This window comes from Prionailurus bengalensis, chromosome C1 (assembly GCF_016509475.1).
Source record: "Prionailurus bengalensis isolate Pbe53 chromosome C1, Fcat_Pben_1.1_paternal_pri, whole genome shotgun sequence".
Lineage (NCBI taxonomy): Eukaryota > Metazoa > Chordata > Mammalia > Carnivora > Felidae > Prionailurus > Prionailurus bengalensis.
In genome coordinates this window covers 103,309,381-103,326,332 of record NC_057345.1, presented here as the reverse complement: position 1 = coordinate 103,326,332, position 16,952 = coordinate 103,309,381, and the positions used below count along the sequence as shown (strand labels likewise).

The 16,952-nt window shown below is 41.0% G+C and overlaps 1 protein-coding gene across 26 annotated transcripts in view; it reads right to left on the bottom strand.

Moving 5' to 3' along the window:
• Positions 1-16,952, bottom strand: part of LOC122481033 (myomegalin-like) — a 225,493-nt gene that overhangs the window by 71,026 nt on the left and 137,515 nt on the right. For 20 of the 26 annotated variants that reach the window (XM_043575981.1, XM_043575985.1, XM_043575984.1 and 17 more), the window contains exons 9-12: positions 2,060-2,191; positions 846-965; positions 533-625; positions 178-390 (exon numbers count right to left, since the gene is read on the bottom strand). In XM_043575981.1, coding sequence (XP_043431916.1) covers positions 178-390; positions 533-625; positions 846-965; positions 2,060-2,191 — 558 coding nt within the window. Of the gene's footprint in view, positions 1-177; positions 391-532; positions 626-845; positions 966-2,059; positions 2,192-8,835; positions 13,171-16,952 lie in introns of those variants that run through there. The other 6 variants (XM_043575983.1, XM_043576008.1, XM_043576000.1 and 3 more) reach the window with 1 other exon arrangement.

The window sequence follows — 16,952 nt, the reverse complement described above, 5'->3', positions numbered from 1 at the left end:
CACTTGCATTTCCAGAACCCAGCCTGATGTCTGGCACATGGCATGAGGGCAACAAATGTTGAGCTGAATTAACTGGATCAAGTGAGTGACTCAAGGGTTCAACACAAACTGTCCTAATGAAAAGTTATTATCAGGGCCAAGTCAGCACTTCTGGCCACAAAATGATTACTTATTTACCTGGTTATGTTTCCAAGAAGCCTCCTTCTGCTGTTCTCTCTCATGGGCTGCAGCCTCTACGAACTGCACACATCGTTTGGCATCCACGAGTTGGCGTTCTTTCTGGCGTATGACCCTTTGGAGTTTCTGTATTTCGAGCTGGCTACAGAACAAGGCACTCTGAAGGTCAAGCAGAGCCACCTGCTGCTGAGCTGGGGAAGCACCCTCGGAGCTCTGAAAAGAGAGTAAAAAGCATAATCACAAGAAGGGCAAGCACTGAGCAGCGAAGAAGACCAACAAAATTAAGACTGCCACCAAAAATGGCAAGTCCTCAACAGGAGCCTCGCCTGCTGATCTACGTCTGACCCTCACGTACATGAAGTTGTCCAAGCTGGCTTTGGTGCAGCATTTCTCGAAGCTTTGCCATTGTGTCATTTTGACCTTCAATCACCTGGTACAACTCCTCGGTCTGAAAATGAGACAGGGAGTACCAAGCATGTTAGTAAACTAAAAATAAATTCCATTATCTTGCCTGTATAGATTTTAGAAATACCAATTTTGATTATACTCCAGTTTTTCTAGGCTAAGATCTGTCAGTCTGATGATCTGTTTCTATAAAATACAGAGTATGTGTCTACCTTGATGGAACAAATCATTTCCTCAGAGGTCCCCAACTGCCAAATATTTACCTCATTTTCCCTGCTTTTCAGAGTTTCCTTGAGGCTTTGAATTGTACCATCTTGCTTCTGAGATGACTCCTGAGCTGACTTCAGTTCACAGCTCATTTCATTCAGTTTCTCCTGAAGAATCTGAATTCAGAAAAGAAAATGATTTCTTTTAACCTCAGATGCAACCAGAAAGTCTTTGCTCAAATCTAGGTTTAAAGGATTTCCTAGAGAATATTACCTTGTTATTTTTTCCCCCCACAGAAAGTAACCATTAAAGTCCTAGGTCAATCATCAAGACAAAGTAGCAGATAATATGAAATTCTTCAATACTCAATTGCTTCAATTCTTCTGCACTGTGCACTTCGAACTTTCTCTGTGATGGGCAGCTGTAATGGCCACCTGTCTACATGAGTCACTGTGGATCCTTTACACAAAGACCAAGGAGTTCTGCTATCTAGGACAGGACAGAACACTACAGGGGTACACGAGGCCAGAAGCTCACTATCCAAATTGTGGGAACTGTTACAATTTTCTCCTAAATAAATGTTAGAATCCTTGGGCTATAAAGGGATGAGAAGTTAAGCTAAAATCAAAAGCACAAACCTCTTGTCTCAGTGCCTTCCACAGGTAAAGACTGCATTCAAGCCTTTTTTTTTTTTAAACTTTTTATGTTTATTTTTGAGAGAGAGAGAGAGAGAGAGCGCGCACGAGCCAGTGTGCATGAGCATGGGAGGGGCAGAGAGAGAGGGGGACTCAGGATCTGAAGCAGGCTGCAGGTTCTGAGCTGTCAGCACAGAGCCTGACGTGGGACTTGAGCCCACGAACCATGAGATTATGACCCAAGCCGAAGTTGGACACTCAACCGACCGAGCCACCCAGGCACCCCAAGAACTACACTTTTAATCAAATATTCCTTAGAGCGCCCAGGTGCCTGGGTGGTTCAATCAGTTAAGCATCTGAGTCTTGATTTTGGCTCAGGTCATGGTCTCAAAGTTCCCAAGATCAAGCAAGCCCCAAGTTGGGCTCTGCACTGACAGCACAGAACCTGCTTGGCATTTTCTCTCTCTCCCTCTCTCTGCCCCTCCTCCATTCGCACTCTCTCTCAAAAGAAAGAAACTTAAAAAAAAAAAAAACAAAAAAACCCAGCACACAAAAACAAAAAAAAATCCCTTAGAACAACAGGAATACACAGTATCCATCTTCCAAGTCCTACTCAGGGCCTGGATTGATCATACCTTGTTGGTGGCCTCTGTTTGCTGGATTTTTTCCTGGAGTTCTGCCAAGTGGGAATCAGATACAGACTGCGGAGTTATAATGGTCTCATCCGAATTCAGCTTCTGTTGTTTGTGTAACTCTTCAGTCATGGGCTAGAAAGAAGCAGCAAGACAAGAATTTGAGTTAAATGTAGCCAATAGTACATTTTATCTTCAACTGCTTCCAGCATCTTTTGGCAGAGGCTTAGAAAACCAAACGTGTTGCATGGATTTAGCAGTATAAATTCCTAAAGACAATCCTGTTCCTTATTGAGAGGACCGGTTTACTTAGCCCCAGCTCCTCCCCCTATCTTTCCCTATGAACTCATGCAAACACTACAGAGTCAGTTAAAACAGATAATTTAGAGTTCAAAGGGAAGATTAAAAAAATAAAATGTTTATGATGACCAAATACTCACTTTATCCTATTTCCAATCAGGGAATTCAGTAAGCAAACCTATACCATCCATAAGAAAGGAAAGGTCTATTTCAACAGTCTTTCTTATAATATGCTTGTTCACATTACTGGAAAAAATGGACAGATTTTGAATATAGATTATCCATATCATATACATATCGATACTAAATTTCCTAAATTTGGTAATTGATATATTTTTTTAAACATTTAATTATTCATTTTTGAGAGACAGAGTACGAGTGGGGGAGGGGCAGAGAGAGAGAGAGAAGGAGACACAGAATCCGAAGCAGGCTCAAGGATCTGAGCTGTCAGCACAGAGCCTGACACGGGGCTTGAACTCACGAACCGTGAGATCATGACCTGAGCCGAAGTCAGACACTTAACCAACTGAGCCACCCAGGTGCCCCTAAATTTCGTAATTATACTGTAGTTATGTAAGAGATGTTCTTGCCTTTAGGAAACATGCATACTTAGTATAAAAACTCATAATATCTGCAAGTAATTCTCAGATGGTTCAGGAATAAAAAAATAATGTGTCTATACAGGCGGTGGGAATGAAACAGCAAATGTAGCAAAATATTAGCAAATGGTGAATCTGGATAAATGTTAACAATTGGTGAATCTGGGAGTTCTTTGTATTTCTCTTATGACTTCTCTATAAATTTGAAGTTATTTCAAAAAAGAGTAAAAATAAAATTAAAAATAAATTTGAAAATCCACCGTGGTCTGGGAAGGAGGTATGTTTAATAGGAATACCAATTCACCAAAAAGATTCAGGAGAAAAAAAACCCATATATTGTTTATATGATGTGATAATAAATCAGACCAAGATAAACTTATAGAACTGTATCTAATATTCATTATGAGCTAAAGGTACTAAAATAAAACTGTAGGAATTCATTGTGGCACTAAACCCATCTCCTCTCTCCCTGACCCTTCCCTTCCCACTCCCTACACACCCCCACTCCAATGAGAAAAAATATACACCCATTAGGAAGAGAAAAAGGCAACTGCTGTTCATTTTCCCTTTCCCTCACACTTTTAAACTTTGACTACCATTTTCTAGGCAGTGGGGTTAGAGCTTAATTTCAATCTGTTCCTGCCAGCAACTGACTGGAAGTATAAAGATTTCAGAAAAAAAAAAAACAAAACACACACACACAAAAAAACCACACAAAAAAAACCCCCAGTTTTTTATTTTTCCAATGCTATTTACCAATTTTTAAAAACATCAGTACCATAATATATAAAGCACTGTGGGAGTTGGGAATATAATAAAGGAACAAGGAAATACACAAAATCGCAGACAGTGACAGGCCTTATGCTTTAAAACAGAAAAGCATGGTAAAGCGGTGAAGTTGCTCAAAGTTGGTTGAGCAGTTACTTTACATTGGTTAAGGGGAGATCTGCAGTATAAAAAGCCAGTCCTTGAAAGAGCTACAAAACAATCTAGGCAGCAGAAACAGCTAATGGAAACGACCTAGAGAGGCTAGAAGCCTGAGACAGAAAGGTCTATGTGGCTAGGGTAGCACTTTCACATAGAAATATGAGTGAGCCATGTATATAAGTTAAATTTTTGTAGTAAACTTTGTTGACTGCAGTAAAAAATAAATAGGTGAACTTAATTTCAATACAATATTTTATGAGCCCGTATATCTGATCAAAAGAAATTATCATAGTCATGTATTCAATATAAAAGCTATCAACAAGGTATTTTACTTCCTTTCATACCACGTCTCTGAAATCAGGGGTGTCCTTTACTCACAGCATATCTCAATTCAGAGCAGCCACATTTCAAGTGCTCAACAGCCACATAAGGCTAGTGGCTATGTAGCCAGCTAGCACAGGGCTAAAGTGTAATGAGCAGAGGACAGGAATACATGATGAAGAGGAAAGGAAAAGCAGAGGCCAGGTATAGAACTTCTACTGCAGGGTTAAGGAAGCTGGATTTCATTCTCATTGAAATGAGAATGGACTGCACTGTTTTTAACATAAAAGTAATCCAATCGTATTTGTATTTTAAAAAGCTGCTTCTGTGGTGAATGGACTGGGGAGCACCAGTAGGGACAGGGAGACCAGATAGGAGGCTGTTTCTGTTGTGTAGGTGAAAGAGAATAGTGGCTTATAGTGGCAGTTAGAGAGGGGAAGAGAAATGGATGTATTTAGATGTGTTTTGAAAGGAGAGTCAACAGGACTGGAAGGAAGGGGAGGGACAAGGAGAATCGAAGGATAATGACTCCTAGAAAAATTGAGATATTTGTTGTTGTGGGAATAACAGGGAGCTTTGCCCTGAGGCGCTGTGAATTAGGTCACACCCTGGGAGAGGTAACTATGTGAACAGATATTCACAATTCTAACTGATAAATAAATAATTTTATCATTTATTTAATGATAAAACATTCTCTACAAAACCTGGCTCCTCAGTTCCGCAGGGCAAAGAAACTATACAAACTAACCATGTGGTCTAATCCCATTTTACATGGAGACTTAGAGCAGGTAAGTAACGTCCGAAGTTACACAGGAAGTCAGGAAAAGGATCCAGTTAAACCAGATGCACTGGAGCTGGGAATGTATCTTCCATCTCTGTAAACCCATTGCCTACCATAATGTCTGCAATGTTGTAGGGACCAAAAGTTTGTGTTTAGTAAGAGAACAAGACTAGAAACAAACACAATCAACAACAGTCCTAATTTCCAGTCCAATGCTCTAATCCTTCCATGACTCTTTAGAAATAAGACTAGATAGATATTTAATAGAGACATTTCATCAGCAACTTTAAAGCCAAAGAATGCCATAGAATAGTACATAATGAGTCTGTGTCTCATCTGAACCCATCTTGGCATTAATAATTGTAGGAAATCCTTAATTCTGTAAATGTAATGCAGTGACCTGAAGATATTTGTTTCTTCCTTATTCATAACTTTTTTATTAAATAATCTCAGAAAGATTATTCAATCTTCATCTCAGTAAACTGTCTTTTCAGATAACAGTCTGTCAAAAGAGCACTTAGCAAAGTCCCCTGAGTTAACAAGCTCCTAATGAATTCTTGTGAAACATCAAATACATAAACCTATCATTCCTAAGATGATTTTATAAAGCCTGAAATCAGTAATGCTCGATTTGGCTGAATCATTGCTAATTTCCAGACCACTGGTTACTAAAATCATATCATAATAATAATGTAATTTTAAGTTACGCTGCTTTTGACTTATTTGGGACAAATGCTTTCCAGCATCAGAAAAGAGAATTGCTTCCAGGCCTGATGTTGCATAATGTATGACCTTTGGGCTAAAAAGGCAGTTATTTAGATCTTCTGGGTTAACAACATTTTTCTTGGCACTTGCTAGTCCTCACAATAGCAAGTCCTAGATCTTTAACTGCTGTGGTTTTCTATCCTATTGTTAATAAGAGGAGATACAAAAGAACCATCAACTAGCATAAAATTAAAGGCCTAATCTTTGACCAGCATCTAATGTTTATACCTTCCAAAGAGTCTGATCTAGGTTCTGTAGCCAAACAGTGAGAAGGATAAATTACCATAGTCGCACAGGGGCAGACCCAGGCATTGCAAGACTTAAAGCAAAGATCTCCTGCTCTTTGAATTTAGATAGAAAAGGAAATTGCACATGAGCCAGAACTAAATTGAGGTTTACTAAGCGACCACACCCCTCCTATCACCGCTCTTCTAGTTCAGGGCCACACAATAAAGAAGGAAATTACCAGCTTCAATCTTTCTTTAGATATTTAAACAACCTTGGGTTTTTGGGCATAAATTCTGTGGAAAGCAAGTGAGTCAATTTGCATAATACCAGAAAATTAGTAAACCAGAGAGCTACACGGTTGCTATTTTTCTTTAATACGAGAAAGAAGAGAAAGAAAAAAAGCAATCAGAAGGAACTCTGATGAAATATTTCATAGTGCACAGAATGGGTTAAGTGGAGGATTAAACAAAGGAATCAAAATGACCTTACAGAACAATCTTTCTTTTTAGGATAGGAGTCTTTGTATTTGCAGTGGAATTTAAATAAATTTTTTTTTCTTTCAGGGTTTTTTCTTTCTACAAGCTAAGAACAGAGCTACCAAAAGTAACTTAAATTTACTTCTGTTCTTTTCACATTTGTTCAGAGAAACAGACAATGAGCGGTCTGCCTTTGTCCCACTAGCTCTGGTTCTGACATAAAGCACACCAGCCTTAAGGCTCCTTAAGGAGCTTAAAAGTCAACCAGACTTAAACAAAAGGTCAGGGGCCCTAAATCCACATTTTATTTACAAACATCCTGAGCCCAATTTAATCATTCTATTTGCACCCACATACTTAATTACGGGAGAAAATGGCACAACAATTAAATGCCATGATTCCTCAAGCTGAATGTTTTCTCTTTCCTCTTGTTTTGTTATTGTACAAACAGTAAAGAATCTAAGCCAGGTTGATAGCAGAAAGGTCACACACTACAGTTTTAAAGGTCTATTTTTTTCCCAATGTCCAAATTTAATGAAGTAAAGGTACAGTCTTGACCTAAAGGTACAGTCACCATAGTTTAAATGTGCTCATGAGAATGATCAATTTCAAAGCTCCACTTTAAGAAACGGAATGCAAAGCAGAGCACTAGGCATTCTAAACATTTTATACAAATGAAAACACATTTTAAAACTTTCTGATATTCATCCTTTTTCATAACACTTCATATATGATGTTTCTGACTACTGTACATAAATTTAAAAATATTTCTCCTATTTCTCTGCTAAGTTCTTACTGTGATGCAAATTTTATTTATAATAGAATTACTTTTCAAAAATTTTAAGTGACAAGCAACAATCTCATTTATTATCAAGCTCTAGATTTCTGGGATGATGCTGACTGGTAGCAGGCTTTCCAAAATGCCTTCTAGACTGTCCGCTTTTGTAATGGTATCACTAAATTTATTGGGGTAGAACGTGCCAGATGATTCACAAAGTTAACTGAAGTTAGCATCCATTGTTGCTGCAGAAACAAAGTAGCATCTGTCGGGTCCCTGAATATAACTAAACTTGAAAGGTAGGTATGAAATCAGTTGGGCAGAAATGAACAGCTCACACTAAGATCAATTACCATCTTCTGGTCACTAAGAAATTCATGAGTATAATGGATGATGGGGGTGCGCCTGAGGGGCTCATTCAGTTAAGCGCCCAACTCTTGATTTCCGCTCAGGTCAAGATCTCACAGTTCGTGAGTTCAAGCCCTGCCTGCATCAGGCTTTGCGCTGACTGTGTGGAGCCTGCTTGGGATGCTCTCTCTCCCCCCTCTCTGCCCCCTACCCTGCTCAGGCTCTCTCTCAAGATAAATAAACTTAAAAGAAAAATTTAAAGAGTATAATGGATGAAACTCCTATTACCCAATAACGGAGGAAACCTTTCTTAATGTCAAACATCCTCTTAATAGAGTTCAGCGGGCAAACAGGCTGTGAACAGTTTTCACCTTAATGGTTTTAGTGACAACACTTGAATTCCCAAGTTTCTTTTATGAACAAGTCATTATTAGTTTTCAAATGGCATACTTATTATAAATATTGCTCAGATAGTATAATACTTTGGTGGATTAACAGGTTTTCCCCAAACCTTTACCCTATGCTCTAATCAGTTTGAGATAAACCTTCGGGATGGAACACTTGATGCTCTAGGGAGAACTAGAGAACTCCCTTACGGAATATGAGAAAACATTGATCATTATAAATGAAAACATCTATACATCTAAAAATGAAAACAGGGGCGCCTGGGTGGCGCAGTCGGTTAAGCGTCCGACTTCAGCCAGGTCACGATCTCGCGGTCCGTGAGTTCGAGCCCCGCGTCGGGCTCTGGGCTGATGGCTCGGAGCCTGGAGCCTGTTTCCGATTCTGTGTCTCCCTCTCTCTCTGTCCCTCCCCCGTTCATGCTCTGTCTCTCTCTGTCCCAAAAAAATAAATAAACGTTGAAAAAAATAAATAAATAAATAAAAATGAAAACAAAGCAAAAAGAAGGGGGGGGGGACAGAAAAGGAGGTAAGAGGTTTAGTGCCAGATATAAGATTAAATGTCTTTTTATAGGGTAAAAGTCAATTAGGAAGCTCTTTTTGTCTTAAAAGGTCTGTGATTTTGATAATTAACAGGAAGGCCAATAGATAATATTACAAGGATTGTGAAAAGCAAATTCTTTGAGTGTGAACCACATACACTACAATGGGACACAAGCAAAGGTGCAGCAAAAGTGGGCTCAATGATTAGTTTTCTCAGGTGTAGAAGATTAACCTTCACCCAGGCAGAAATCATGAAAAGCCTGAGACCAGCTAACTATAATCAGAAAGGCGTTATGTAGCCATTTTGTATACCTGGACCCGAAGTGGTAAATAATCTTCACAGAGATCATCCCACAGCTCCTGCAAGTCTGAAATTTCCAAGGGATAAGTCACAGATGTCTTGTAAAGGGGTTTCAAAGACCTGTTAAGGAAACCGGAACTAACTCCATCTGTCATGATATGGCCAGGCCTGGCTCCAGGTGGGCTGGATTTCACTGGAATAGGAAGCTTGCTCCCTCGGGGACTCTGGATGGGCTTATAATCAAGACCTTTAATCATGCTAAGAGCTAGCTCCAGCTTGTGGTTACACATATGTTGTGGAGCCTGCTCTTCTGAACAACAGTCACACTTTGCAAGTTCTTTTGCACTTCTCTCCGTTTCCTCATCCTTTTGTTGTGGAGGACTAGCCTGCACACTTGCATCCAAAGATTCCACTGAGGATCCCGGTGTCCCTTCCTCCATGCTTTCTCCATCTGGGGGTACCTTTGTACTTGGTAAATCCGGTGGCCCCACTTCAGACAACGCTGGTTCTTCAGTGCAAATGCTGGTGGACCACCTGGTAGAAGGGCCACACGAGATACTTCTGGCCACCTTTCGAGGCACCTTACAAATGGCTTCATAGTCAGAATCAGCAACCCGCAAAGCTGCACAACCACGGCATCTCCTGGGTCGGTTTCCAGGACCTTCCGAAGCATGGCAGCTGTGGAGCTCCTGAATCTGATCCTCATTTTCTACCCAACACTCAAACCCTGAATAGGCAAAGTCTTCCTGGAGCAGTGCAGAGTATCTGACATCAGGTAAGCCGGAAATGTCAACCGTCCCATTCCCTGCCTTGGTTTCCGTGACAGAGTCGTCGTTATTCTTACGATACATGCTAGCAATGCAGAACTTGAGGCGGTCCTTCTCCAGCAGCAGCTTTTGCAAGCGCTCAATAGAAAGAGCTTCGATCCGGGCAATAACGGTGTCGAATCTATAGATCCGATCAAGCATGAAAGCACACTTGCTGCAAGCAAACTCGGCTTTGCCATCCCGGGACACATCCTTGCCCAGGACATGCGAAAGCAGAACCTGGAGGTTGAGCTTAGATGCCGTGTGGAAGATCCAGCGCCGCTGGTTTCCGCACAGCTCCCGGGCACAGATCCTGCAAACCTCCTTCATCTTCTCTCTCAGCAGTTGCCAAGGTTCCCGGAGGCGGCTGCAGCCTGTTCACTCACTGGCACTTGGTTGCGCGGCGTCTCCCTCTTCCGTGGCCTCCGGTGGGCATGGCACAGTCCGGTGGGGTCCCCACGCTGCAGGGGCGCACCTCTGCCACCCGCGCGCGGGCTCCGGGTACCAGGGTGGGCAGCCCCGCCCCGCCCCTCGGGAAGGGGGCGGGAGTAAAAAACGCCTTAAGGGGATGCTGAGTGACAGCAGCGCAGGCCGCGCTCGCAACCAGCCATGTCTCCTCCGGCTCTCTCTCCCGCCAGCCGCCGCGTCCCCAACGTCCTCCCTTTTAGCAGGCTGGGTTCGCCGTACAAGAGCAGCACCCTGCTGCTGACGCAAAGACTCGGAGATCGAGGATCAGATTTCAAGATGGCGCCAGCGGCTCGGCTCCCGTGGCCAGCGGCGGGTTCCTCTGGGAGCTGTAGTCCGACCGCCAGCTCCCGACTGTGCGCATGCGCAGTAGCGAGTGCGTTTCCCCTCGCCCCTAGTCGGGTCACAGCTCCTCGCGCTGAAACGGAGACCTAGTTCGCAGCGGGTACCCGTGGCGAGCAGGACCGGCGCTGGCCACTGCCAGGCTGCTTTCATCTGCTGAGGTTTCACCCGACGAGGGCACCAGTCCTCTCATGGATCCTCCCCTCCTTGCCCCAGCGGGATGACCCGAAGATCTGCGTTGGGAGGAGAAAGTTGAATTCCCTCCCCCTCTCTCCACGGGTAGCGCCACGTACTCTGGATGGAGCAGCCCAGCAGCGCCACTAGGTACCGCTGCGCGCCGCCTCCCTCCCGCCTGCAGCCCCACCTCTCCCCTACCCAGGCTGGTGCCGGGATTAAAAGGCCCCTCGGGTTTGCAGCGGCGGGCGGGGAGACGGGGTTGACAAACCAGAGGTGGCAGTTAGGGCGGATTTTAGGAGGCTCAATTCAACCTCTACCTCGACTTTGGGAGTATCTGGAGAAGAGATCAAGTATTTCTCTTCCTTGCAGTGTTGGGGGCGGGCCGTGGGTTTAGCACTGCTGGACGATTTGACCTTTTTTAGAAAAGAAATCAAGAGAGGACACAAAGCAGTCATCCGAGAAACAGTCCAGCCCATACCACGTGAATGCAGCTGGTGAACCATGACTTTTAAGAATGGGCTTTTTCAAGAATGTAGACACCTGAGAATAGATTACCATCACCAAATTCTCTTTCAGGTTCAGGTGGACTGCAGTCCCTATTTGGGGGGTGGGGAGGGTACATAAACTTTAGAACGAAAAGACCTAGCTTCTTTGAGCAAGAGTACAGAGTGTCAGAGAGTACTGATCTCTGAAGAATTAGGACTGAGAATTTCACTGACTTCAGTAGGTACCCCGTCTTATTCAACCATATACAGTTGTCACCCTACCCTTGGATACAGAACTTAGAATGTGCACAGTGGGGGGAAGCTGGAGCTCCCGAGTAGGAGGTATCAACTTCCATTTATAATAAAGAATTCCCTTGTTGGCTTAAGAGGCGTTGCAGACACCGGACAGGAAGAAAAACAGCCCCAGCGGATCACCTGGAGTCCCCCAACAGCAGGACATTTCCCAGTTACAAAAATACTGGCTTGGCCTTGTGAGAGGTTAAGCGCAGCAACAGTTTTAAGTATTTGTGAACCTCGTCTCTAGGACAGAGCCCATAACTCCTAATAAGAACTCTGAACAGGCCTCCAAACTTCTTATGGAGAATTAAAGGAGATGATTTAGAAGTGTTTTAACAGTACTTCGCTCATTAAATAATAGCTTATACTATTATTTCAATATGATAATAATGGAAATATTTTAAAATAATTTTAAAACTTTATGGGGCTTTGCACACGTAAGATTTTATTGTTCTCTTAATCACCAAAACAAAATCTTAGTACCTCCATCTTAAGGACAGTCCTTTGATCTGTGAGTTTGGAGGAGCTATAGAACTTTGCATATGTTATTTCACTTAAAATATGCATGTTCTGGCCCTAAAAACCAAGAATGTAAAATAGACTTCCAAGGAAAACTCAATTACAGCTACATTTTTGCCTGCCTCTGGGTATATGAGCTTCAAAGTCAAAAGAAAGTAAACAACAATCTTTGGGATCTGTAGTGATCTATAGAGAGGCAAGGAGTTTCTAGACTTCCCTAACAGCCTGCCTGCCAGGACTATACCCTGTTGTACTCTGTCTTAAGTATAGTTCTAAAGAGCTGAAAGAATGCAAAGGTCCATAAAAGTACAAATTAAGACATAAGTCAAGTCCTCATCTTCGATTGTCGACGCCAGCCACATTTTCCTACTGAGGAAAATACTCATGAAACAAAGTAATTGGGGCGCCTGCTCAGTCAGTCAAAGTGGCCAGCTTTGGCTCAGCTCATGATCTCAGTACCTGAGTTCAAACCTCATATGGGGTTCTCTGCTGTCAGCGCAGAGCCCGCTTTGGATCCTCTGTCTCCCTCTCTCTCTCTGTCTCTAAACATTCAAAAAGAAACAAAATAAGTAATGAAACAAAGTGCTTTTCAGGAGTAAATTAAATAATACTTTGTATTATTTTCTATTACTTAGTAAGATTTTGCATCTGATTGATAGTCTCTAAACTTTAATGACAATATATAAGTAGTGTGGTGTAGAAGTACAAACCAGTATAAATGGAGAAAAGGCAATTTATCATTGAATAGACGTTTGCTATCTGTAAGTAAAGATCAACATACAGAGAGCTATACATATCTAAGCTTCCAACAACAGATAGGAATAAATCCACTCAACAATCAGAAAATTCGAAGATAGCACTCTATTCACGCTTAGAAAAAATATTTAAAAACCATTATTTTGAAGTGGATAGCAAACTATATAATACTAGAACTGGTCCTAATGTGAGCATTTGGTATTATATAATTTCACCCCCACTAAAAGATCACTGGTGTATAGATAACAAAACTTGTACATAAAAATTAAGAAATAAAACTTAGAGGAATGCCTGGGTGGCTCAGTCGGTTAGGCGTCCGACTTCAGCTCAGGTTATGATCTCACAGTTCATGGGTTCGAGCCCCACTTCGGGCTCTGTGCTGACAGCTCAGAGCCTGGAGCCTGCTTTGGATTCTGTGTCTCCCTCTCTCTCTACCCCTCCCTTGCTCGCACTCAGTCTCTCTCTCTCTTAAAAATAAACATTAAAAAAAAAGAAAAGAAAAAACTTAGAAAAAAATGTGATAATAAATTCAGCACTTCATGGTCCTTATAAATATCATCTTGGTCAAAATTTTGTATTTAGTTGGGGTGCCTGGGTGGCTCAGTCGGTTGGGCGTCCGACTTTGGCTCAGGACATGATCTTGCAGTCTGTGAGTTCAAGCTCCGCATCCGTCTCTGTGCTGACAGCTCACAGCCTGAAGCCTGCTTTGGATTCTGTCTCCCTTGCTCTCTGCCCCTCCCCCACTCGTGCTCTGTCTCTCTCTCTCTCTCTCTGTCAAAAATAAATAAACATTTAAAAAAATTAAAAAAAAACTTTGTATTTAGTTAACACTGGCGTCCTATGAGAAGGGAAGTAAAATTGGCAGTTGGATACTAACATTTACTTTTTTCATATATATCATTGTCATTTGAATTGTTGGAAATAAATGTGTATTCATGTATAATTTTTAATTTTTTTTAATTGGAAAATATTCTAAACAAAGACTTGTGCCTATTTAACACACTAACATCAGAGTCTAACTAGTAAAAACTTGAATCTAAAATGAGAATTTTTGTAATATATATAATAACTACATGTATTATATATGTGGACAACTTATATAAAGATTCAAAGAGGATAAACAAGTTATTAAATGGTGATTATGTCTGGAGGGTGGAATTATGGATACTTATTTTCTTCTTCCCTCATTTGTATTCTATAATTTTCTATATTCAGCATGAATTGTTTTTGTGATAAGACAAAAATTGTTACTAAGAAATAGGTAAGGTAAGCACATTTTGATATATTTGTACAATACTAATCAGCAGTAAAAAAAAAAAAAATTCTGATACCCACAACATGAATGAATCTCAAAAGCATATTAAGTGAAACAAGCCATATACAAGTCAGTACATTCTGTGTGGTTCCATTTATTTTAAGCCTAACAACAAGCAAAATTGAAACCATAGTGATAGAAGTGCAGAAAGTGGTTATGAGGGATGAGACAGGGTAAGAATTGACTGCAGAGGGGCACAAAGGAATTTTCTGGGGTGATGAAAATATTCTCTATCTTGTTTTGGGTGATGTGTACATGATGTGTACAATTCTCAGTTGTACAATTACAACTCTGAGATCTATAGATTTTATATATATGTTAGAATAGTTCATTAAAAAGTAAAAAAGAGGAACTAAATATAAAATATGTATTACCCATAAACTTCTAATCTGAGAGATTTCTTTGGTAGGAAGTAACCTCCATTTTATCATAAGAATAGCTTTCAAAATTGGTTAAATAAAATACAGTCTAGAAAAAAATTCTATAAAAAGCCCAACTGCAAATTCAAAACTTTATAGTGTCTATCATATGAACTTTAAAAATATTATTTTATATGCATATGCATACCACACATATGATTGAAGCATACTGTTAAGGTGAGACTTAGAGCTTCTGAGGTGATTTAGAATAGGATAATTACTTCTAAAACTTATCAAAGTTATGTAATAAAAATTTGAGAACAGGTTTCATATGATAAGCTGTTATGAATTAAATTAATTTTATATATCAGCAGTTTGCCCTCAAAATACATTGATAAATGCATTCACAGCCCTTACCACCTATATGTCCTAGTGAAGTCATTAGTCGCTGGCCCTTAATTTCCTACTCTACAAAGTAAACATGTTGAATTTAAACAGTAGTTTGCAGCCTTTGGCTTCACACCCTGGAGGGTGTGATAAAACAGATTGCTGGGACCTACTTCTAGAGTTTCTGATTCAGTTTGCCTGGGGTGGGGCCCAAGTATTTGCATTCCTAACAAATTTGGGTCGTGCTGATGCTGCGTCTGGGAATCACACTTTGAAAACCACTGAATTAGAACTATCCTAAACTGTATTCAGAAAAATCTCAATCCGAAGATCAGAAGTTCTGTAGATAAATGGAAAAACCTATCAATGAAGAACTACTTACAGACTGTTGGATTTAGGGAACTACATTCTCATTTGAAACAAAATTCCTAAGTAGTAATATGGTAGAGATCTTTTGCACGATCTCTATTTTGATCTCTAGATTTTGGGGCCTGGGAAGTATCTCTTGGAACCATTGCCACTTTTGTAACTCCTATGTTGGAGTGCTTCTGAGACCTAATTCTGGGCTGGTAAGGTGTTTCCAAGAGAATCAGGGAGGTGGAAAATCCCCATGTCCCAAACAGTTGTGTTAGGTTTCATTACTCTAATTATGACATTGGAAATAGCTGTTCTAATTACTAAAAACTATGCCGAAAAAAAAGTGATTCTGGCAGAGAGGCTAAAGCAGATGAGGAAATGCAAGAATATCAAAGTAAAGCCAGTTAGGATTTATGGTAACACAAGCATGTACATGGTTCCCCTGTGATGGTTGGAAATCTTTAAGAAGCCACAAGCAATCATGCTCTGCAGTAATTAAAAAAATACAGCATTTTGGGGGTGCCTAGGTGGCTCAGTCGGTTAAGCGGTTCAAGTCATTATCTCAGGGTTCGTGGGTTTGAGCCCCACGTCAGGCTCTGTGTTGACAGCTTGGAGCCTGGAGCCTGCTTCAGATTCTGTGTCTCCCTCTCTCTGCCCCTCCCCTGCTCGTGTTCTCTCAAGAATAAACAAACGTTAAAAAAAAAACAAAAACAAAAACCCACAGCATTTTGGAACACTTGTTTCAAAACCAGGAGACTTCCAGTTCAACTACAAATTGCAGTAATACCGTCATCGGCAGAATCCATCTTGAAATAGTAAACAGAGTCTTTCAAGTTATTAAATACCTATAGCTGTTTAAGTGAATTTGAAAGTATATATTAAGTCAATCAACCAATGAGCAAGAATTTGTGCAAACTCAGTATGTCTTTTCTCTGTCTTCAGTGAACTCTCAGTTTAGTTGAAGGGGAGAAAATGTGCATGCTAAAATTAGTACAGTTGATTGGTAAATGAAATGGTACTGACAAACTCATCGTGAATGCAGAAAAAGTTGAGATTGGTGTGTGCTGGTATAGTTGAAGGGGACAAGAATGGCACTTGAGATGGGTCTTACATAGGACTCCAGAAAAAGAAAAGAGCATCATCAATAGTCTTAGAAGTGGGTTAGATACAGTGTTAGCCCATAGGGAGATGTTGGAGATTTCAAGGGCATCTGAATGGCCTGGTTCATCCTACTTTATACAACTTATCCTCTATAATTGCTCATTTAAAGAACACGTATGAAGAGCCAACTGTAAGCGAGACACTAGGCTGTGGTGCTATGTAAGTCTTGGCAACTAGAATTTTTTTTTAAAGGTTTTTTTTGAGAAAGAGCACGAGCAGGGGAGGGACAGAGAGAGAGGGGGACAGAGAATCCGAAGCAGACTCTGTGCTGAGAGCAGCGAGCCTGATGTGAGGCTTAAACTCACAAACCATGAGATCATGACCTGAGCTGAAGTTAGGACACTCAACCGACTCAGCCACCCAGGTTCCCCTTGGCAACTAGAATTTAATGTTTGGCAAACACAAAAGAATTTAGACTTAATGTTATAGACTTGAGCAGAGAATGGCATGGTGAAAACTTCATTGTAGGAAGATTAGCCAGGCAACAGGATGGATTGGAATTTCAGGGAATTTCAGATTTTGGGATGGTTACAGGAAGACCTGCTAAAAAGCCATTGCAGTTATTCATATGTGGGGTAATATAAAGTCTGGTGTAGAAATGGAAAGAAAGGGGCGCCCGGGGGGGTTCAGTTGGTTAGGCATCCAACTCTTGATTTCAGCTCAGGTCATGGTCTCATGATTGGTGAGACTGAGCCCCACATT